The 22,169-nt window shown below is 48.5% G+C and overlaps 1 protein-coding gene across 2 annotated transcripts in view; it reads left to right on the forward strand.

Moving 5' to 3' along the window:
* Nucleotides 1-21,832, forward strand: part of VPS53 (VPS53 subunit of GARP complex) — a 65,730-nt gene extending 43,898 nt beyond the window's left edge. For both annotated transcript variants that reach the window (XM_059865683.1, XM_059865684.1), the window contains exons 16-22: nucleotides 766-848; nucleotides 4,242-4,320; nucleotides 9,075-9,223; nucleotides 13,937-14,006; nucleotides 16,292-16,429; nucleotides 18,910-19,014; nucleotides 19,312-21,832. In XM_059865683.1, the coding sequence (XP_059721666.1) occupies nucleotides 766-848; nucleotides 4,242-4,320; nucleotides 9,075-9,223; nucleotides 13,937-14,006; nucleotides 16,292-16,429; nucleotides 18,910-19,014; nucleotides 19,312-19,482 (795 nt within the window). In that variant the 3' untranslated portion in view covers nucleotides 19,483-21,832. The remainder of the gene's footprint in view (nucleotides 1-765; nucleotides 849-4,241; nucleotides 4,321-9,074; nucleotides 9,224-13,936; nucleotides 14,007-16,291; nucleotides 16,430-18,909; nucleotides 19,015-19,311) is intronic.
* Nucleotides 21,833-22,169: the final 337 nt, after the last annotated feature.

Below are 22,169 nucleotides of genomic sequence, written 5' to 3' on the forward strand. Positions count from 1 at the left end.
TCCATTGATTATTGAGCTCTGCATTATTCATTCTGTATTTTAAAGAAAGAAAAGTATTGATTTTCTGAGGAAAGTAATTTGCTTGTAATCCTGCTTTGCAGCATCAGTTTTGGGTTCAATCCTTTTCTGCTTGTTACATAATTTGTTTTGGCTTGGGGACCCCTTTTTTTTTTTTTTTTTTTTTAAATTCTTGGTTCATTATCTCCCCTTCATAAAAACAAGCCCAACAATAATTCAAAATACTTTTGGGAAAATACTTGCATGAAATACTGGGGCAATGTGGAGTGGAGAGAGGAGGAATTTATGCTGATGTGATTTGCAGCCACGCCACTCGTTACATTCAGGTGCTTCCAAAATGCCATGGGTCAGCAATGAGCTGTGATGTTTGGCTCTATCCAGGCCTCTCCACCACTAGGTCTGGCAATCCTCCTCCTCCTCCTCTGCAGTTTGGGCACAGGCAGAGTGTTGAGAAACATCTTTATTAGCAGGACAGATGCCACAGTGTTAAGCTAGTAGGGTAGCATGTCGTGCTAGAGTTACGTATTTGACCTTGGAGCTTTCATTCTTTGAGGACATGGAGCCACCATGGGCCATCCTGGCAAATCAACAGGTCTGGGATGCCAAGAAGGAAAGATTCCCAGTGTCACTAGTTGAGTTTTGGATGTGGTTTGGTCACAGATGAAGTTTGAAGAAGCTGACCTTTCCAGGTCGATTATTTCCAGTTGGAAACCTGATCTCCCTGTTGCTTGTTTTGTTTCCCAACAGTTGGAAGAGAAGCTCAAAGAAAAGGTGGATACAAGCCTAATGGAGAGAATCAACCTGACAGGAGAGATGGACACGTTCAGCATGTATGTCCAGCACGTGCCTCCTCCCACAATGTGTCAAACATCCCCTTTTGTCAGCCAGGTGGTGCTGGAGTGAAAACAATCCTGGGATCCTGGGTCACAGGATGGGCACAGGCATTTCCCTGCTCAGGAATGGTATCCTCAGGCTGCTCCAAGAGCAGCACTAGCTCAGGCTTTAGCTGCTCCCCATGGTCCAAGCCAAAGGAACGAGAGCACTGGAAAAGGGAAAGGAAATAGTGAGTTTCCATTTGAAACATGGTTTGCATCTTGGCAGCTCTGCGAGGTGGCTGTTACATTTCAAGAAAGGAAGCTATTTCAGTACATTCCTTCCTGCTTTAACTTCCCCCTGGTAATCAGCAGCCTTGTCAGTATGATCAAACCCCATTTCAGATGACATAAAAGACTGATCCAATCTTATATTTGGGGATTATAATTGAGAGAAGATTATCATTCATTAAAATAACTTTTCATGTAGCAGTGCTAAAAATATTCTGCTCGAACATCCTTTCCTCTCCACCCCTGACAGACAGATTGAATGCATTTTTTGAGACAAGAAAATTGAGGCAAAAGTTGTTTTGCCTCTTATCAGACAAAGGAATATCTTGGCAAGACTGGGAAAATAATCCCTGTCACCAGCTCCTCCTCTCCCTAGAACAAAGATTCAGCCCAGATAGCACTGAGATATTTTTTTAGAAGACTTCCTTCCTGTGATTCCTCCTCTCCTGCTGCAGTGGACAGGATCCCACTGAATCTCCATCCAGCTCTTTCACGTGGTCCCAGGCTCCATTCCAGGCTGCACAGACTCCCTTCCCTCCAGGCTCTTCTCAGACCTTTTCAAGAGTGAATCCCAGCCTGAAATTCAGGGTTGCTGTGTCCACTCAGCCAAAGCAAGCCATGTAGCAGGGAAGGAGAAATAAAATGTGCCATAAGATGGGGTTTTCTTAGCATGGACAGCTGGGGGGTGAGTTTTGCCAGCAGGAACCAGCAAGTTCAGGTGCCTGCTGGATTTCCACCGTGGCTGCCTCACGAGCTGGTGGGTCCCAGACAGCCAGTGTGGAGTGGTTTGGAAGTTGTTTAATGTATAGCTCACATTTGCTGCCTTGGACAGGTTTAAAGTCCAGCTGACAGGGCTGATATATCTTGTACCAAAGGCTTTTAATTGACTTTCATTCTGTTCCAGCTGAGGGCTTGGTCCAGCCTTCTGTCAGTGGAAGTCAGAGCTATAAACCTCACTGGCTCATTCAACATCAAACAAGGGGTTTCTTCTGGGATTTGATGTCTTGTTAGGCAGTCATAAAATAAGTGATAAAATGCTGTTTATGCACTCTGGGAAGTGTTTCTTCTTTCAAAGAAAGGAGAGTGCAGAACCACCCCAAATGTGTAGAAAAGGAGGGGTTTATCCTTGGGGTGGCAAAACAGTTTCTTTAGGAAAGTTGGAGAAATTATGGGAGCTTCTTCTTGATGTTCCACAAGAGAAAAATGATTGTAATGCAAACCCAGAGATCCATCATTTCCCTGCTGCTGTGTTTGTGAGATGATGGGCAGCACTCAGAGAACCCCTGCAGTGCTGGGCTCACTGGGCTTGCTGCCCTGCTCCTTTGTGGCCTCAGCTCCCTGATCCATCCCTCGTGTGCATGCCAGGGATGGTGTGAGGAGTCACCCTCTGCTGCCTGGGTGAGGATGGGAAGTGTCTTCCTGCAGAACCAGGCTCCAGCCCCTCTCATTCAGCATGGTGTGATCCTTTGTGTTCCCAGCACATCTCCTGCTGCACCACATCCCTCCACAGCAGGAGTTTGTTCTGAAGTGCAGACAAATGAGTTTTTCCCCCTTTTGTGGTTTTCAGGTGAGAGCCTGCCCTTGGTGCCAGCCCTGACAGCGTCCTGAGCATGGACACAGGTGGTGGGGGCATTTTCCATCCTCTCAGAGCTTTGTGTTGCTCCTTGGTGCTGAGCACAGCTCCTCCCTGCCAGGCAGTGGCAGCAGGAGCCCTGCAGGGTGGTTATTTCAGTCTGGCTGCTTGGCCTGGTGCAGTCCCCCAGGGAGGGGATTCTGGAGTGCCCAGCAGAAGCAGAGGCACCAGCAGAAACAGTCACAGGCTTTTTTTATCCCAATGCAAGTTTTAGATGGTGTAACTTGAAGCCTGTAGTCACTTCACCTCCCGTGTTAATTTTTCCAACTTATTTTGGATGAGTTTGCCTTTACAAACAGATGAGTTGCTTTGAAGGAAGTCTTTTACTTTGCATCCTGTTCCAGACTTGATGTGCTGGAGGTGGAGGAGAGGGAACAGGCAGCTCCTCTGGGTTGTGATGAAGAACAAAACCCAGGTCAGAATGACATCTCAGTTGGAAGGTGGACACTGCCAGGTGTTTTGAACAGTGAGCCCCAGAGCAGTGTCCAAAACTTCACAAAGACAACGAGGGGGAGGAAAGATGGTTTGAGGAAGGTTGCTCAGGTTTCTCCCAGTCCTGTGATTCTCATCTGTGCTACCACCATGAGAAAGAGCAAAAGTAAAACCCACGTCTTACAAATGCAATCCTGAGGTTGTAAACACGCTTCTGTGGCAGATTTCAAGTTGACACTGTTTTTAAAAGCTGTGCTTAGTGAACCAGAATCAGTTCTTGCTCCTAGCAGAAGCTGTGTGCAGTGGGAGTGCTGGCCCTGTGCCCCTGAGGGCTCTGGGCTGCTGGGCTGTTGTTTTAGGATCAGCTGCACCTCTGTGTACATCATAATAGGATGGCATCAAATATGTCTCAAAGCAATATCATGCTGTTAAAAAGAAAAAATAAAAGGGGGAGGGGGGAGGGAAATGTGTTTGACTAATGTGTCCTTTAGTCTGGTATATGTCTCAGGAACTCAAACAATGGATGGCAGCAGTCCTAGACATAGTGTAAATAAGACATCTGCCTTCATCTTCACACATGGGAGACACAGAACTCATGCAGATGTCATTTTTGAAATCCTCTGTGCGAGTTCCTGTGAGCAGGAGAATATTGGCTGTGAAGAAATGGAGATGATAAAATGTTGGTGTTACACAGACTGGATTAAATGTGAAGCTGAATCCCAGTCTGGGCTTGATACTTGGGGATTTCTCCTCTTCATCTGCCACCTCTGATCCCCAACCCCTTATTTGTGTTAAAACAGAGAAAGGTCAACTGTGAAAACATCCTGGCTCCCCTGGAGCCCACTTTAGACCATTGTGCAGCTCCCTGCAGGGTTTCCCAGCTCCTCCTCACTACAAGCTGTAGCTGTGTGCATTCACATCACAGTGCTGCTGTCAGCCAGTAGAGGATTTTCCTCCTCTCACAGTCAAAGGCTCCAGTTCTGGCACTCTCTTACTCAGTGTGATTCTAAAACTCATCCTTGATTATTTTTTTTTTTTTTTCCCTTTTTTTGCAGTGTGATCTCCAACAGCATCCAGCTGTTAGTGCAGGACCTGGATGCAGCCTGTGACCCTGCCCTGACTGCTATGAGCAAGGTAGGGGTGGATTTTCAGAAGAGATCACCTTAAGATCCACGTGGAATTCTTGTGTGCTCTGATTGCTTGATTTCATTCTTTTACTCTGATTTTTTTTTCTTACTTTTTACAGCAGCCATTGCTGTATTTATAACTACACCCCTCACCCCAAACCCTCTTATTATTCAGATTAGAGCTTTCAGGCTTTTTGCACCACATTAAAACCTACAGACACGTTCAGGCAGTACTCAGGGCTTTCTCTTTCCACTCCCAATGCCAGTGAGAGCATTTCAGATTTGGAAAAACTTTTGTCAGGGTGAAATTCCAAATACACCTTCAGGTTTTGCTCTCCCCTTTGGCAGGGGGTTTTACCAGGCTGCTTGTTTGGGGCTCTGAAATGGAGGTGCTCCACTGGAGGTGATGTGGAATTGAGATTGAGCCTTGTTGCTTCTGTGATCCTCTCAAGGACATGTGGAGCCATTCCTGGAGAGGCCCCTAGGACTGAGCTTAAGGATTTTGTTGCAGTTACACTGCTGGCTTTTATATGTTTGAAATGCAGAGCTGTGTTTCCTTGCCAAAGTATTGTGAAAACCCAGACTTGCTTTAGACAGAGGTGAAGACAACAAAAGTGGATTGAACTATTTTTTTTTCCCTTTTAATTAGAAATATTAAACATAGAGCTCCATTTTTGTAGGATCAACACACTGTCTGGCTGCCATGAATTTTAATAGCTTTCTGCTTTATGATGTATTCCAGCTGTAACCAGCCCCACCACCCCCAGCTAATATTTGAAGTAGAATGCAGCTGGTAATAGAGCTTGTACAGTTCCAAATGGAAAGAGGATTTTTTTGCCCAGTCAAATAACACCACTGGGAAGGGCTCAGCACTTCAGGTGTTGCCTGTGTGCTGTGGCAGCCCCTCAGATCTCCTGAAGCTCCAGAGTACAGGAATATTTAAATCACTTAGCCCTCACTGTTTATACCCAAGTAAACCACAGCCTTGAGGAAGCAGCAGCTGGTAGGCCATTTATTTTTGTCTTTGGAGCACTGGTAAAATGCAGCACATGTGATGGGACTGATGATATATAAACAAGTTTAAGTGTTATGAAATTAGCTAAATAAATACTTGTCACTTGTGCACACACTCCTCTGTTTGCAGCAGACAGAGTTGCTTTTATGTGATTTTATTAGACCTGGATTTGGTGCAAGAGGTTTTTTCCCCTTCACCTTCCTCCTTCCTTTCCTTCAGGGCTGGCTTATTACTCTGACACTCCAATAAGAAATGCATGTAATTATTTAAACACAGAGGTAGTATTTGGAAATGTAAAATTTCAACCTGTATTAAAGAAATAAAGATTGTGTGGCTGATCCATTCCAATTTTACTCTCCCAAGATCCAAACTCCATTAGGGCTCTTCCTTTGTTTAGCTTCTTTTCATTTCCCTCACTCTGGTGTCCTCCAGGATTGAACATTCCCAGTCCTTTGTTGGAGTCTGGCTTTGGGGTTTTTTTGGATTTTTTTCTTTGCAAAAATGTTCAGGAACTACAGAGGTAAATTATGAAATGCTTAAACCTCTCAATCCACTTTGGCTGCAGGCCACGTGGAGAGATTTAACACAGAAAACAGCATCAGGAATATTGCTTTCAGCTGGGAATGCTGCTTGGTTTCCATGATTCTTTACTTGGTGTGTTCTGAAGAAAGTGGTAAACGCTGAGAAGGCCCCATATTGCACAATTTGTAGGTGATAATCCTTACTCAGACTTTACAGCAGGTGTAGGATGATTAAACTGGACTGTAGGACGGGGAGCTGGGATGTGGGTGGGAGGAGAATTTGCCCTAAACCCCCTGTTGTGAAATTGTGGATAACCAAGAGCTGTTAATGTGTTTGTACTGATCTGCAGCAGGCACTCCCGTTGCCTGGTGTGCTTCCTTTTTAATTTCTGGGATGAGGGAACTGCTCATCTGCACGGGATATTTTCACCCCAATTAAATTTATGGATTGCACTGGCTAAGGCTTGATTTCCATGCTGAATTAAGCATTGATTTCTATGTAAAACTGTGCCTGGAACTGGGGCTGAGGGACATTTTAGTGCCTCACATCAACCTCTTGCTGGCTTTTTACATTTCCCTAAAACCTTTTGGCCCAGCTGCAATTTAATTCCCTGTGTCCTCACAGCCGAGTGGACAGAGCGGGGCTTTGATCATTCCTCCACTCCACACACAGAAAAACCCCTGAGAGCAGAGCAAGCAGAGCTGCCAGCTGCTAATTAAAAGCCCTCAGGAGAGTGTGTGAGCCCTGGGCAGAGTGTGGCAGGGCAGAGAGGGACAGCCCAGCTGGTGTCCCCAAAGCCGGGGCCAGCGGCGCTCCCCGCGCCCCTCCCAGCCCCTCTCAGGTGCCCAGGCTGGAGCCTGCCAGGAGAAGCTGGCACTGGGATGCTGCTGGGAACAGGGAGAGTTGAAGGTTCATTCGTCCTGTTCCCAATCCCAAAGTCCCTTTGCTGGAGGGCTGGCCACAGGGAGGGAGCTGGTGGCTCTTTGGGGACACCGTGCCACCCCGGAGCCCCTGCCCTTCCCCATTTCTGCTCAGGGTTTCTCTTTCCTCCTGCCTGTTTTAACCCCAACCCTGTTTTGTTGTGAGAAGCAGGAGGCAGCACCAGCTCCTCCTGTGTCCTCCCAGCCTGCAGGTGCCTCTGGGCTTCTCCCTGCTCCTGTTCCCTGCACTCATTTCCAGCTTGTGTATGTAAACTCTGTGGATATCCCAAGAAAAACACAGGACAAGGGAAAAAGAGGAATAAATTTAAAAGGACAGGAACAAAGCTTTACCAGCAGAGTTGGGCTCATATTTCTTTTGATGACTTTTCAGTATGTGTGCTGTTCCTTTCTCTGCAGCTACTGGGTGGGTTTTTTTGGGTGAAACACACCCACAATGCACACACACACACACACAGAAGGGCTATTTTTACTGGTCATGCTTTAAAGGTTTGCTTGTAAAGTATTGCTTTTGGAATGATGACCAACAAAATGAAAAAGCTACTGTTTCATTGTTGGTGCAATAATTCAGCTCAGCAGTCCCTTCCCACTTTCTGGCTGTTCCCACTCTGTGGGGATGGTGAGTTGGGTGAGGGTTGCTCTGTCAAGAAGGGAAATGTGTGAATCCAGCAGGGAGAAGGGCACAGAATATTTTGTTTGGATGTGATCAGTACCATAAGGAGTAGGGAAGCAGCTGACCAGGGACAGGACTTGAAGGAATGGCTGGAGCTGGGAGGTTTAGGTTGGATTTTAGGGAAGGGTTTTTCCCCAGAGGGTGCTGGGGTTCCCCAGGGAATGGTCACAGCCTCGAGGCTGCCAGAGCTCCAGGAGTGTTTGGACACTCCCAGACACAGGGTGGGATTTTTAGGGTGTCTGTGCAGTCCCAGGAGGTGAAGTTGGTGCTCCTTGTGTGCCCCTTCCAACTCAGGATGTTCTGTGACTCTGAAAACCTGTGGAGCAGGTGATGAGAGAGATATCCCTTCCAGCCACCCAGCTGATGGGAGAGCAGCAGGCTGGGCTTGGTTTGTTTGGTTTGAATAAAGGCAGCTTTAGTGGGACCTGTGGAGACTCAGACACTGTGGTTTTGCAAAGAATTTGGCTTTTCTTTCCCACTAAGTCACTTAGGCTGCGTGTTGTTTGGATGGAGTTGAGTCAGCTGAGTTGCAGGGGGCAAAGTAGCCATATTAAATTAAATTAAATTAAAACCAGGAATAAAAAACTTTATATGCAAAATCCAGAGCTTGGGAAAACGAGTTTAAGGACAAACAGCTCCTCAAAGGAAAAAGCTCATCTTCCATATGTGCCCAGTTTCCTCTGCTGATTTCCTATGAGTTTTCCTCCTGTCTCATCTCCAGCATGAGGAACAGATCTCCAAAGAGTTTTTGGGAGGACACTGCAGAGTTCTGAGAGCAGCAGAACTGAGTGTGCTTTTCTGGGTGCTTGTGTTCCTCAGTGAGACTCTGATACATACACAAGGCCGGGCCAGACCAATAATCTCTTTTTTTTTGTTGGTTTTTCCACTTGTTTTAAATTGGGAGTACCCTGTGAACTGCAAACCAGGCTCAGAGAAAATCAAGGGAGCCACACATCTGGCTCACAGGGGCTGTTCTCTTGCAATTCTGCTGAGAATCAACAAAAACAAAACGGGAGGTTGGGTAACTCCTCTTGTTTTGTACTTTTTACATGCATGTGGAGGAGCTGGACTTGGGCATCCTGGCTTGTACACCAGCAGTGTTTTCAGTGAGCTGCACTGGTGTAGAGTGCTTTGGACTTTAAGACTTTTTACCTCTTCCATCTATCTGTCATCAGTCTCACCAGTATTAAAGTCTTGGCTGCCATACAGGAATCCAGACTTTGCAAGCTTGCAGATATTTTCTCAAATGCCTGTAATCAGGATTTATATGGGCACTTCATCCCAGCAAACTGGAAACTGTTAAATATTAAAGCAGCCTGGTGTGCTCCAAAGGCTTTTTTAATCCTATCCTAGTCCCCATCTGTGTGGGTTCCTGGTCACAGTCTCTGCTCTGGTGCAAGAAGAGCTGCTCTGGCTTTTCTTTGGGTCTCCTTGTGGAATGGTTTTGCCCAATCACTTTAATGATGAAGAACTTGACCTTGAATTGCAGAGGCAGTCTCTAAATGATTCCTTAGAGATCCCCTGGCAGGAAGTTTGTACAGTTTCCCTTAGCCATTGCTTGAATGCTGATGAATTAACCAGTCATTTTTGGTTGTTTTTTCCCCTCTGTGCAGATGCAGTGGCAGAATGTGGAACATGTTGGTGACCAGAGTCCTTATGTCACCTCAGTGATCCTGCACATCAAACAGAATGTCCCCATCATCCGTGACAACCTGGCCTCCACCAGGAAGTATTTCACTCAGTTCTGCATAAAATTTGCAAAGTGAGTTACCAACAGAGACACTTTATTCAGCTCATCCCATAAAACAGTGTGATGATCACTGGGTGCTGTTGGCCAAGTGCAGAAAGTTTTGGGTTGGGCACTTTTAAAAGACTTTGAATATCTGACTTCAGATATGACTCTTGCTGTGGGAAAACCTACTTTTCTTCCATGGGGCTCCAAGTCCTGAGAAATTTGCCTCAAAATAACATTTACAATAAGCCCTGCAAGGAGGGCATGTGTGAAAAGTATATTTTACCTTCACAATCTGAAAGCTGCTTTTCTGTGCAAAAAAGAGCTCAGTCAGGAGGGGAAATTCACATTTAAATGTTGGGGGATATTGAAGTATCTTCCTGGCAAATCACTTAAAGGTGAGCAGCATGACAGAAGTGGCAGATGAGACAGAAATGCCCCTTGCTGCTGGACTCAGGGTGGACATCCAGACTTTGTCTGAAGTAAAAAATCAGCTCTTTGGGAAGATACTTTGAGCTCTTCCCTGCTTGCCTGTGGCCAGCTGAGCTCCACATGGCAAAGCCCCAGGAAAAACCCTTGGGAGGGTTGTGCCAGTTGTAGCTGCTGCTTTTGGTGGCACATGTGACCCTGCTGGTGGACTGGAGGGCAGTGGCGTGCGTGTCATGTGTCACTCTAAAATACCTTAATGTTTCATTCATCTCTGATAAGGTAATCAGCCTGAAATAAGCCCTGTGGCCTGGCAGGGGCTGTGTGGGTTGGAGATTTGAGCTGCAGCTCCTGCCCCAGCAGGGTGGGATGCAGCAGCTATCCTGGGAGCTTTCTCAGCAGGGAGGCTCTCCTGAGAGTTTCATCCCCCTCTCTGTCTCAGGGCACTCATGAGTTTGCTTTAAGGAGCAGTTCCTGATGAATCATGTTGTGATGTTGCCCATAATCACTGTTTGAAACGCTGTCTCAGTGAGAATTTATTGTATGAAAACCGTCTGTGTGGTTACACTTGAATTTTATGTGATAAATAAAACCCCCCATTTATTCAGCTGTTCACAGCACACTCTTAATACCTCAGCTTAGTTGCCTCCCTTTTAACTTTATTGCTGGGCACATACCAAGCAAACTCCAGATGAAACAGCTCTGAGATTTGAGTGAAGTTCCCATCTAAGCTGAGTGTCCTCATCCAGGAGCACAGAAGCCCCTGCTCCTCTCCAAAGCATTTTTTCAAGACAACTGCAGCTCTGATCTGCAGCACATTAAAATTAAGACAGTCCTGAACTCACTGTGCCATGGATCAGATGTAGAAGGGTAAAATGGGTTCCTGAAAGTTGATTTTGCTGGTTCTGTGCAACTTGGTGCTAAGGAAAATCAGCCAGTGGTAGGGGAAGCACCAATCTCCCTAAAATGCCTTTTAATACCTACAAATATTTGTGTTTTTGAAACTCTGCATTCTAATGGAATATGCTGGCTGGGCCAATATAAATACCTGGCCTTTTGTGTGCCCCACAATGCTGAAAATCCTTTAACAGGCCTTGTGCTTCTCCACATGTTAATGCCTGTGTCTTTGTGAGCTGCCACTTCTCAGCTCTAATGGATTGTATAAAGCGTGAGTGTTGAGTTACAGGACCACAGGGGAGAAGGCAGCAAAAGTCACTAAATTTAAACCAGCAGGATCTGAGCCAAGTCTGGAGAGAAGAAAAATGGCCATCAGAAATTGCATCAATCCTCTCAGCTGATTTGTCATTTTCTCTTTGTTTTGAGCGATGTGCGAGCGGCGCTCCCCGGGGACAGCGAGCGCTGGCAGCAGGGTGGGGGGCTCAGCTCTCCCTGCACCTTCTCCTTTGAAATCAAACCCCACAGCAGCCAAGCTGCTCTGCTGGGATGTGTTTGGGAAGTCTGTGACCTGACCTCAATGAGGAAGAGATTAGAACTGAGAGACAGGAAAAACAAACAGTTCTCCCCCTGGCCAGGGCAGCGGCTCCTCCGTGAGCAGCAGCCGGGCCTGGTGGGTGCTCTGTCCTCCCAGGAGCTCCAGAGGAAAAGTGAGAGGAGTTTGGTGGAGGAAGGTTGGGATGTGGAGGCTCCTGGAGGGTTCAGGGCTGAGCTCAGCGTGGGCAAGGGCTGGTCACCAGCTCGGAGGGTGGTGTAGAGCAAAACCCTCCTCGGCTGCAGTGACTCAGTGACCCCAGAACCTTTGGGGGATGTCCTGCAGTAGCTCAGGCTGTCAGACAGACAGACAGACAGACAGACAGACAGACTGTGGTTGCAAGTCTGTCTGTGCCTCAGTCAGCAAGGCATTGTGTTTGATGCATCATCAGTGCAGGGGATTAGGAAAATCCTTGGCAGAGCCACACTCCCGTTGGATGGGAGGCTCCCAGATGCTGTGGTTTCTGTGCTTCAGGTTCCTCATCTCTCTTGCACTGCTTCATTATTACACTGGGGACTTACCTGCTTCTGGGGGGCTTTGCTGGGTTCAGTTTTAGAGCTGAAGCTGTAAATGAATTCTGGCACCCAGTCTAGCTGTGATTGTGCAGGGAGTGGAGGCATCCAGAGCACAGAGCCTCGTGCAGAGCATTAGCCCTGAACATGCACATATTCCTCACATCAGGATTGCCTGCTGCACTCTGGGAGCACCAGGCATTGAGTCCAGCCTAGGCAAGAGGCACTTTTGGTTAAGTGCAACTGCTCTTGATGGTCTCTGCTAGTCCAAAAAAAAAGAAAAAAACAAAGGGAAAAAAAAATTCCAGAGCAGCCCTTGGCTCTTGCAGTTTGTCTTGTCTGTCCTGCTGGAGTTGGGAAGCTGTTTCCAATAAGGCAGCGTGAAATAAGAGGCATGTGGGGATGGAAGGTCACTTTACCCCTCTGCACTGATGGTGGGTGGCCATCCAGAGGGGCCTGGGAATTGTTTCATGCAAGGCAGAATGCTGTCTATGGGAGATTGTGTGGTTATGTTGGAAAGAAGATTAAAACCAACAGGGGAGGGGGTCCTTGGGCTGCCAGTGTGCCACCCTGCAGCAGGAAGGGCTCACCCTGTTTCTCATACACAACATGAGCTTTAGCTCCATGCCTGACCTTGCAGAGGGAGGGACAGTTGGATCTACCTGCACTATCAAAGGCACAATTAATTTCTTGTACTGTTCTGCCAGCAGTGAGCTGCTGCATCCAGAGCTGCTGCCAATTTATCATTTTCTAGGATCACCTAAGCTCCAGCTGTGCCCATCACTCTCTAATTGCCCTCTGGGAATTAGTTATAGACCTGAAAAATGGACTTTTAAAACAGATAGGTTAAATCTCCACTGTGATGCTTTTGTGCAGGAGGAGTCAGGACTTCTTTTCCTCCTCCTCTTTCTGTTTTATTGCCAAGGTTGTTTCTCTGGTGGCCAAATTCAAAGCTGCTTCTCAACAGTAGCTTGAAATTGTTCTCCTTGACCCCTCTCCAGGATAAAATGATTCTCTGAGAGAAGTAGGGACTGTGTCTGAGGGAAGGAACCTTTGCTTGTCAGGGCTCTCCTTGAGCCATTCCTTTGGGTTTGCTCAGCAGCTTGGCTTGCTCTGTGCCTGAGCTGCACTTTTGTCACTTTTCCATGAGGAAGGATGAGAAATGAATGTCCTGCCTTGGAAAACAGGTGGCAGGACAAACAAGATGCTGTTGTGCTCCTTGCTTTGTGGGGAGGAAACAAAAAGCTTAACAGATGCAAGGAGGAAACCATGCTGAATTTAGATCATCATCAGGGACAGCCTCAGTCCAGAGCACAGATCCTGACTGCCTGATCCTCTCTCAGAGCCATTAAAACCCAGGAGGTGCCACCAGGTCATGGGCAAGTCCTGGAAATGTGAGCCCTGCAGGCACTCAGCCAAAGGAGGACATGTGGAAGAAGCAGAGTACATTAAAAACAAGGCAGCAAGAGGAAGGCTTGTTCAAGTGGCGTGGTCCTGACAGAGTTTGTTACTCCTGAGCTTTCCTGGTGCTGCTCCTTGGTGGAGCAGGGGCAGGAGCTTGTCCTGCAGGTGGCCATCCAGTGCTTTTGCAATGAAACTGCTTCAAAGCCTCAGATCAAGAGACAAAAATCAGCTGAACCCAAAGCTGATGCTCTGAAGTGGTGGATGTTGGGCTTCCATCCTCACCAAGCTCTCTCTGGCTGGGCAGTCATTTTTCTGAGTCTGAAGGCCATGACACTAAACCATGGTAATGCTGTTTTCCTTTTCACAAAACTTTTTCTTGTCTTGATTGTGTTGGCCAGGAGCTTTCTGGAAGGGTGCCTCTGGGTGAGTGTCCAGGGCCCAGCAGACCTCCAGCCTTGGCTGGACCTCAAGTTCAGTGTGTAATATGCATGTTATGGAATTACTTGTGTGCAGGAAAATGTAGGTTCTGGATGCAGTCAAGATACATCCACTCACGAGCAGTGAGACTAATCCTGATAAATAAAACAGTTTGTTTGCTGACCTTTTTACTGCAATACTTGATATTTAGTTTATAGCAATTTATTTACCTCTAGAGTGTGTGTGTGTGTGTGTGTGTGCAGCTTCTCAATAAACTTTGAGATCAGGAGGGATTAAAGCAAAAGAATTGTGCCATGGGGTTGGGATTTTTTTATTTAGTATATTTAACATGTCTGGAATCAGTTTGGGAAGCTGGCACTGGGAGTGTCTTTGTGGAAGCCATCCTGGTTTGGTTCTGCATGCTTTGTCCCCACAGAAGAGTGTCTGACTGCAAATATTCTTATGTAATTGTGTCATTTTGTACCTCTCCTGCAGCTCCTTCATTCCCAAGTTCATTAACCATCTCTTCAAGTGCAAACCTATCAGCATGGTGGGTGCAGAGCAGGTAAGGAGAAATAGGTGCATTGGCTGTCATATTTGATGGGTTTTGGGTTCAAGAAATTGAGGCATCTCCCACCCTGCCATGGGCTGGACCTTGCTGCTCTGTGAGGTGGGGATTTGGGAGAGGCAGGATTTCATCTGTCCCCTGCACATCGAGCTTATTGCTCCTGTGGGCTCATAAAAAAAAAAGGAAAAGCAAGAAAAAAAAAGCAGAATCATGCCTAATGGGACTGCTGTGAACTTCAAATGGGTGCCTTCAAAGCTGCTTGGGTTTTAGGCATCAAAGATGGTTCTGAGCACTGTCTGCAAAAGGAAACAGGAGCTTTACATCAAAACCTTCCTCATCCTTAATGGAAAGCAAATGAGTGAAGCTCAGTGCCTGTTTGTCTTGTGTGATGAGCAATAACCTGAGAGTGATTAAAGGGAGTTTTTTTAAAATAAGCTTCTCAAGTGATTAACCAGCAGTGGGCTTGTGTCTAATGTTAAAAGCTTTCAATATTCCTGTATGGGAATAACAGGCCCAATTTGCTTCTTTAAAGCAGGCTGGGAGGGTTTTGATTAGCCTGATTCCCAGTGAATCCATCTCCTTAGAAGTGGGACACACCTCCCTGGGGCTAGGGGTACAGAGGCCTCAGGAGCTGATCTCTCTCTCTGCAGCAAGTAGAACCCCAATTCCCTTAAAATCTTTTGAACCCTCCTGGTCACCCACCAGCATCTTTCCATGCCACCTTCTCCTCCCTGGTGCAAATGTTGCTGGGGAATACATTTTCCTGGCCTTTCTGGTTCTACACACAGCCTTTCCTGCTGTTTGCTGATAATTGCAGTTGGGATATGAATACTGGGGTGATATTTATGGAGGTGTTCAGTGTTCAGTGCAGGGAACAAGACCTGTGGGGTTTTGCTTTCTGTGTTTTCCTCTCTGACTTAACAACTCTGCATCCCAGCAAGCCTTGGCAGTGAGTTAGCAATGCCAGGGACCTGGAATGGAAAAGGGGGTGAGGGGACAGGAGCTGTGCCTGTGGGAAAGGCTACAGAGTGTGCAGAACTCCTGTTAGCCACGAGAGAGCTGATGTGGGGAAGATGTGAATTCCCCAGCCCTGGAATCTCTCCCTCTCTGGGATCCCTGGTAGGCACACAGGAACCCAGCTGGGACTCCAGCAGCCTGGGGGGCACAGAGCTGCTCATCTGTGCTGTGGTTTCCTGGCTCCCAGCAGGAGATTGGTGGCATCAGTTCTTCTCATGCAAGCCCTGGAAAGGCAGCACCAGCAAGGACACTGCAGATAACGGGGTGCAGACTCCAGGCAGCCTCTCCTCCTCCTCCACAGCCACTCCTTTGTGTTCCTTTGAATTCCCACAAGTGCTGAGGCCAGTGTTCACATTGTTGTGGTCGCTGCTGGGGGTTCTGCAGTGCCCAGAATGTTTTTGTGCCTCCAGAACCAGCTCCCTTCCTCAGGAAATGCTCTGGGTGTGCTGACAGCCCAGCAGGCTTTCACACTCACTGCTGTCTAAATAAATTGGGCTGCTCTTTCCTCTGGTCTGATTTCAGATTTCTGTTCTTCACTGGTCTTGTCTCTTCAGACACACTTTGTGCAATCAGAGGAGTGTGGTATTCAGGATAATTTTGCTTTAAGGAGCCCTAGCCCACAGCATTTTGTCACAAGACAGTGCTGTCTGTCTGGGCTCAATTTCATGGCTGCTGCTTATTTATTTGCTGGGGTAGTAACAAACAACATCCAGGCTGTGAGCAGTTCTCAGTGTAGCTGTATTGTGTGACAGTCTTTAAGGAAAGAAACCCCAATCAAGGGGTTGAGTAAATGCAGAAAACCTGACTCTGTGTGTGGCTGGGTGCAGGAGGAAGCGTGGTGTGAGTTCATTTGACCTCAGTATCTAAATCGTGGTGCACTCCAGGTAACCAGGATTCTTTCACTTCATACTGTTGGGGGGAAGGACTGGAAATGTGTGCCTGATGTGCCAGATGTTGGGCTGCCATAAGTCATTTCCAGTCAGCAGAGCAGTGCTCTGTTAAAATCAACCACGATGCTGATCTGTAGCCACGGGGGTGATGCTGTCTCCTGGAAGTGTCATTACATGGCTCAGTCCCTCCTGTTCCTGCAGTGCAATTATGAGGACTTCTTCCAGTGTGGGAAGTGTTAAAATTTTAAGGCTGTTAAACTTTTAAGGCTGTTAAACTTTTAAGGATGTTAAACTTTTAAGGATGCTGGGTTACAGCAGCTGATGGATTTTGGTATAGAAGGAGCCTGAGTAACAGAGTGTGGTTAACTCTTGCAGCTGCTGCTGGACACTCACTCTCTGAAGATGGTTCTCCTGGATCTGCCCTCCATTGGGTCCCAAGTGGTGAGGAAGGCTCCTGCCAGCTACACAAAGATAGTGGTGAAAGGCATGACTCGGGCTGAAATGATCCTGAAGGTAACTCAAGCCTGTTGATACCCTGCCAGCCAGACTGCTGGCCTGGGAATCACAGCAGTGAATTCCAGGGGGCCCTTCCTCTGAATGCAGCAATCTGCAATTGCACATGAGGTTTGTGAGCCTGCCTGGGGGCTCTGCCAGCTGCTCTACAGACCTGGCTCACTCCCCTTGGGTTTGCCCCCACTCTCTCCTAATACCACTTTGGAGTTTTCACCCTCACCTCTCAAGGCAACCAAAGGCTCAAGTTTGGAGAGTTGGGGCATCAGGTTCCCTCAGGAGCTTGTGGAAATCAGAGTTTGCATCCCTGAGGGTCTGCTGTGGGGCAAAGCCCAGGGTTCAGGTTACTCCAGGCCTTTGTGCAGACTCCTCACTCAGGGGAGCCAAGCTGTGCTTGAGTCACCTGTTTACTGTCTAGTGTAACAGCCAGTGCAAACATGTCTGGGTTACTGTACTCACCAGAGCCCTTTTTCATTTTCCAGACCTGGTGCCTGGAAAATGACCCAAAAGCAGAGTGTTGTCTTCATGAAAAGCAGCAAGCAAAGCAATGTGCCCTTCCCAGCTGGTGCTGCAGTGAGCAGTCAGGTTTGATCCCAGGAGGAGCTGTGGGAGCTGTTCAGCTGTGCCCTCCTGGGTGATGGGATTGTCCCCTGCTGGCAGCAATGCTGGGAAGGCATTCCTGGGAGGGAATTAGAGGGACCTGGGGTCAGGCAGGACAGGCAGCTGCCAGCCAGAGCCTCCTGTAAAGCACAGCCAAGGCCAGGGGGGTGAGGAGCCTGAGCTGTCCCTCCTCCCCTGCTGCTCAGTGTGGCTCTGCTCCCATGCCCAGGGGAATGTCACAGCTGAGTTTGTGCTCTGGATTCAGACATCAGCTCTCCAGCTCTGTGCTTTTGGAGTGAGGTGACTGAAATGTTAGTGAATTGTAGTCTAAACTTTCCTAGAAATAGCGTGAATAAAAATGTTCCTGGTTTGTGCTAACGGGAGCAGGGAAGATTGGTGCCTGTTGTGTACAGAGCAGGTCTTTCCTTGGAGCTTGTGTGGGAATCAGGAGAGTCATGGAGTTAATTTGTCTACCCTTAGCATCACATTGGAGAGGAAAGCAGCACGTGGTGCCCAGGCTGTGCAGCAGCAGTGGCACTGCTGTGTCACACAGCCCGTGCTGGCCCTCTGAGGGCTCTGTGTCAGCAGAACTGCAAATCAAACAGCACAGGCTGCCAGCACTGGGAGCTCCAGTGTGTGTTCCCAGCCTTGTTCTGGGGCAGGTAATTCAGGAAGACAAACTTTGGGCCCGTGGGCAGCACAAACAAGGCCATTGAGCTGAGCCCCACGAAGCACAGATGGGAGTGGGGAGGAGGGCACTGGGCCATGCACATCCTGCTGAGCTCTTCCCCTTCTCCTCTGGCCACGCTCTCTGAAGCTCCAGCTTTTCATCTTGGCAGAGGATTTTTACAAGGGCTGTAAATTAAGGATTTATAAGTGTGTACATGGCTGTGATGTTTCAGTGGTCTGAAGTGCAGGGAAAGAAAGAAATGTCTTGGTGACAGAATGCAGTGTGGGGTGAGCTGGGTCAGTGCAAACATATGGAAATGTTTTTGGAGATGGGGAAGGGTCTGGTCTGGTGCTGTTTCTGCCCATTTACACACAGACAAACACATCTTCCCCAGAAAGATGGTTTGGCTGCCCACCATTATCAAAAGATATGTGCTCTCTGGAGCTTGCTGCTTATGTAAGAAAAGCACATCAGTGAGGGATCATCTTACCAGCTTTGATGCTATTTTGATTTTTTCCCTGTTTTTTATGATTGTTCCTGGGCAAATGTTGGTCCGGGGTTCCCATCCTTCATCCCTCCTCTCCAGAGTGTCCAAGAGGAGCTGCACCCCAAGGACAGAGTGGCTGTGTGTGGCACTGCTCACCCACTGGTGCCATGTCAGGAGAACTGCAGAGCAGAGAGCTCTGGCCCTCGCTGTCCTGGGGACTAAGGAGTGACCAGAGTGTTGTCACATTCCCCTGTGTCACTGTGTGTCCTGCCTCCAGGCAGGAGGGACACACAGCCAAGCTGAGGGTCTGGACTGTGTCCAGGCTGCCTGATCTCCTGGGACTTTGTGAGTGTCACCACCACTGCCAGCACTGTCCCCTGAGCAGCTCCCCAGCTTGTCTTCCCCCTGCAACATGATAAAATCTTGAGCTTTAACAATACCCCAGTGCCTGCCAGCCCACAGGCCACTGACAAAGTCCTGCTGCTCTTTGAAACATGATGCAGAGCCCATGAGCAGCACTGCTGAGCTGAAAGAGACCCAACTTCCTCCCTGTCCTTTTTCTGCTTCTCTTCACTCACCTTTGCCCCTCTCATAACCAGCCTCTTTCTTGTTCCTGAAACATTTTATTTTAGGAGCCAGCCCTGCTGTCACTCCTGTGCCAGAGTTGACTGAGCACTGCCTTTAATTCCTGCTATTTGTCTGATCTCTTTTTCCTTGTCTTGGCAGGTGGTGATGGCTCCACACGAGCCCCCAGTTGTGTTTGTGGACAATTACATCAAGCTCCTCGCTGACTGCAGCACTGACACATTCCAGAAGATCCTCGACATGAAGGTGAGAACCTGTGCAGGGCTTCTGCTCATCCTCTAGTGCTGCTTTGGGACTGCTGGGGACTTTATTTCAGTGTGAGGGTCTGGGGGGTGAGAGAAGCACTGTAAGACAAGCGTATCTTTACTTTGAAAGTAGAGCTGCTGCTGAAGAAAAAGTTTCCAGTTCATTTCACATTTTGATACCTGCTCTGCTCGTGGTCATCCAGAGGTCTTTGTGGTGGGTGAGCAGGAGGTGGAGGTTTGAAATGGGCTCTGCTGCAGCTGCTCCCAGGTCAGTGAGTGCTGTCCTTTGCTCCCTCAGGGCCTGAAGAGGAGTGAGCAGAGCAGCATGCTGGACCTTTTCCGCCTGCGCCTCCCCGCTCCTCCCCCCGGCGGCGACGGCTCCGGCTCGCTCTCGCTGAGCGCTCCCACGCCCGAGCAGGAATCCTCCCGCATCCGCAAACTGGAGAAACTCATCAAGAAGAGACTCTGAGGGAGCACAGGGGAGCTCCCTGCCTCGGGGCTGGTGGCAGGGAGGGGGAGCAGAGCTGGTCAGGTTGTGATTTACAGCGTGCTGCTGAAACACCCCTGTGCTGTCCCTCCCAGTCCCTGTGATCTCTCAACCATCGCGCGCTGCGACGCTTTCAGACCGAGGAAGAATCTGACCAAGGTGTTTGCCCTCAGCTTAGCAGGACTGAAACCCAGGGCATTGCCAGGTCCACGTGATGGAGAAAACAGAGGCACCTGTAGTGGAGACCAGCAGCTACAGAAACCATTCAGGTGGATTCAGAGACGCACTTGGTGTCACAGCTTTTACCCTGGCTGAGCTCCTGCTGCAGCACTGAGGGTTTTGCCTCAGTTCTGTGTTAGTGCTCACTCCCTGCTGCAGAGATGTTCCTCTGATTCATTATTTATTGTGGGGTGGGGGGAACCAACCCCATCACCACCACCAAAACCCCAACCCTTTAACAGCTGGGAATCCAGGCACCTGCAGCTCCACTGGATCAATGAGATGCCCAGGAGGGAACCCCAAGGCAGACTTCTCCCCTGCTCCCAGGACAGGCATGCACAAAGCACCATGAAACAGCAAGGAAATCCTTTTCAGAACAGGAGGAAAGGGCTGAATTAATGCCTTCTGCACCCTGGCAAAGCTCCTGCCAACCAGCCTCTGTGGCTGTTAGAGCTTGAAGGCCAAGCAGGACCTGTGTGGAGCCCTCTCCAGCTGCTTGGTACTTTCCCAGGGTGTGCTGGGCTCACCTGCTGTTCCCAGTGGGAGTTCCCATCCTTCCTAGCCAGCATCTCTCCCTCTTTCCACAAAGATCCCCTTCATGGAGCAATATCAGACTGCTCCAGCCCCTCATTCTCACTCCAGCTGGAGTGTCCTGAGCATGGATGTGCCACCTTGGCACCTCTGCTGCCCTGCAGGGAGAGGTGCTGGAAATGTTGGCTCTTTCAGGGAGCCAGGGCCACTTGGTGGCACGGGAGGCTTTCAGCAGCCTCAGGCTTCAAGGCCCTCCTCCTCCTGCTCTTCTGAGCCTCAGCTTGCAGCAGTGCAGAGGGGAGGAGAACCAGCAGTGAAATATTTTGGATAAGTCAGGCCCCTCTTCCCATGGCCCAGTTCCTGGCTCCCAGGCACAGAGCCAGCGTGGAGCAGGGCTGGGAACAGTGGATGCTTCTCCAAGAAGTCTCCATGCACAGAGGCCTCACCTTGTCAACTGCTGGATTTCTTTCCAAACTCCTCTGTACCCTTTGTGGAGACTTTGAAGGCATGTGCCCAACCATGAGTGCATCCCACGTGGGTGTGGGGCAGGTCAACCAGTCGTGCCTGTGTTATTTAACTCAAGCTTCACTTGCACGAGCAGGAAAGGGAAGTCCTGTACCAGTGTGGCAGGTGAGGAGCAGCCACGCTGTCAGATGCCTTCCTGGGAGAGTTGTGCTCCCCACCAGGGCAAGTTTGGGCCTTAGGACTGTATTTATTTAGGGGCTGTACTCACAGGGATTGTAAAAATCACTGCTGCACATCAAGGAGGGGAGATCAGGCTCCAGGAACATGAGTTCCATCCACCCAGAGTTTGCTGAGATGGGGAATGAAGAGCAGCAATAAGAACACCTGTGGGGAGGGACAGCAGTTTCTCATCACTCCAGTTTTACAAATCTGCTGTTGCCTCATTTGCTTCCTCTCCTGATTCCCTATTAGGTGACAGAAGAAGGAATGTTGAAAGCACATTGGGATTCTGAGCAGCTGTTCCCCAAGGACAGATTATCTCAAGGTGCATGTGCAGGATGGCTCACGAGGTACCACACTGCAGAGCTGGAGAGGAGGGAACATGGGTTTGCAGAGATTCATTATTCCCACGAGGGGATGAATAATTTATTTTAGATGAATTTTTCTTTGCTTTGTCTAAGGCTAAGTCTCTGACTAAATTATGAATAGCTGAAGACGATGTTGAAGTTATCATCGTGTCTTACCCAAAGGCTTCCCCCATTTCATTCTCTGCATTTCATTCTGTAGATAAGAGGAAATAAAAGGAGAAATGAATTTTTAGTTTCAGCCTTTGAAGAACGCTACAGGGCTGAGTGTTTGGAGTTCCATTTTCTGAGAGCAAATCCACAGTTTCCTACTTCTGGTGTAAGAGTTTTGTGCCCCTGGCTCTTGGGTGTTTATTAGATTTGGCAGGTCTCTATTTGTGCATTAGCTCTTTGGAGTTTACAGCTTTGGGGAATAAAGGATGATTATGTGTTTTCTGTACAAAATGCCACTTTTTATGGTTTCAGGCTGGGGTGTAATTCTGGCTGTACGTGGGGTGTGACACTAACGTGAATTAAATTCTAACTGATGCTCATTGCTGGGTGTTTCTCTATGGCTGCAAATCCCAGTGGCTGGGATGGACCTCACCCAAACTGTGCTGGACCCAGCACTCCCTGCTGTCCATCTGCTCCTGCAGCTCCTCTCTGCCTTTTCCACCTTCTCTGGCAGCATCCACATCCACAGCAGCTCCCTGCACCACGTGGGTGGCTCAACGCTCCCGACCTTGTGCCCCTAAATAATCACATCAGTTCTGCTGTCTGCCACTGCGGGAGCGATTTCTGAGAGATCCTAATTTTTCCTTTGGAATTAATTAAGGGGTAGTGCCTTTTTCCACGCTCTGCATGATGCTGGAGCAGCTCCTTTCACTCGCA

This window comes from Haemorhous mexicanus, chromosome 22 (assembly GCF_027477595.1).
Source record: "Haemorhous mexicanus isolate bHaeMex1 chromosome 22, bHaeMex1.pri, whole genome shotgun sequence".
Classification (NCBI taxonomy): domain Eukaryota; kingdom Metazoa; phylum Chordata; class Aves; order Passeriformes; family Fringillidae; genus Haemorhous; species Haemorhous mexicanus.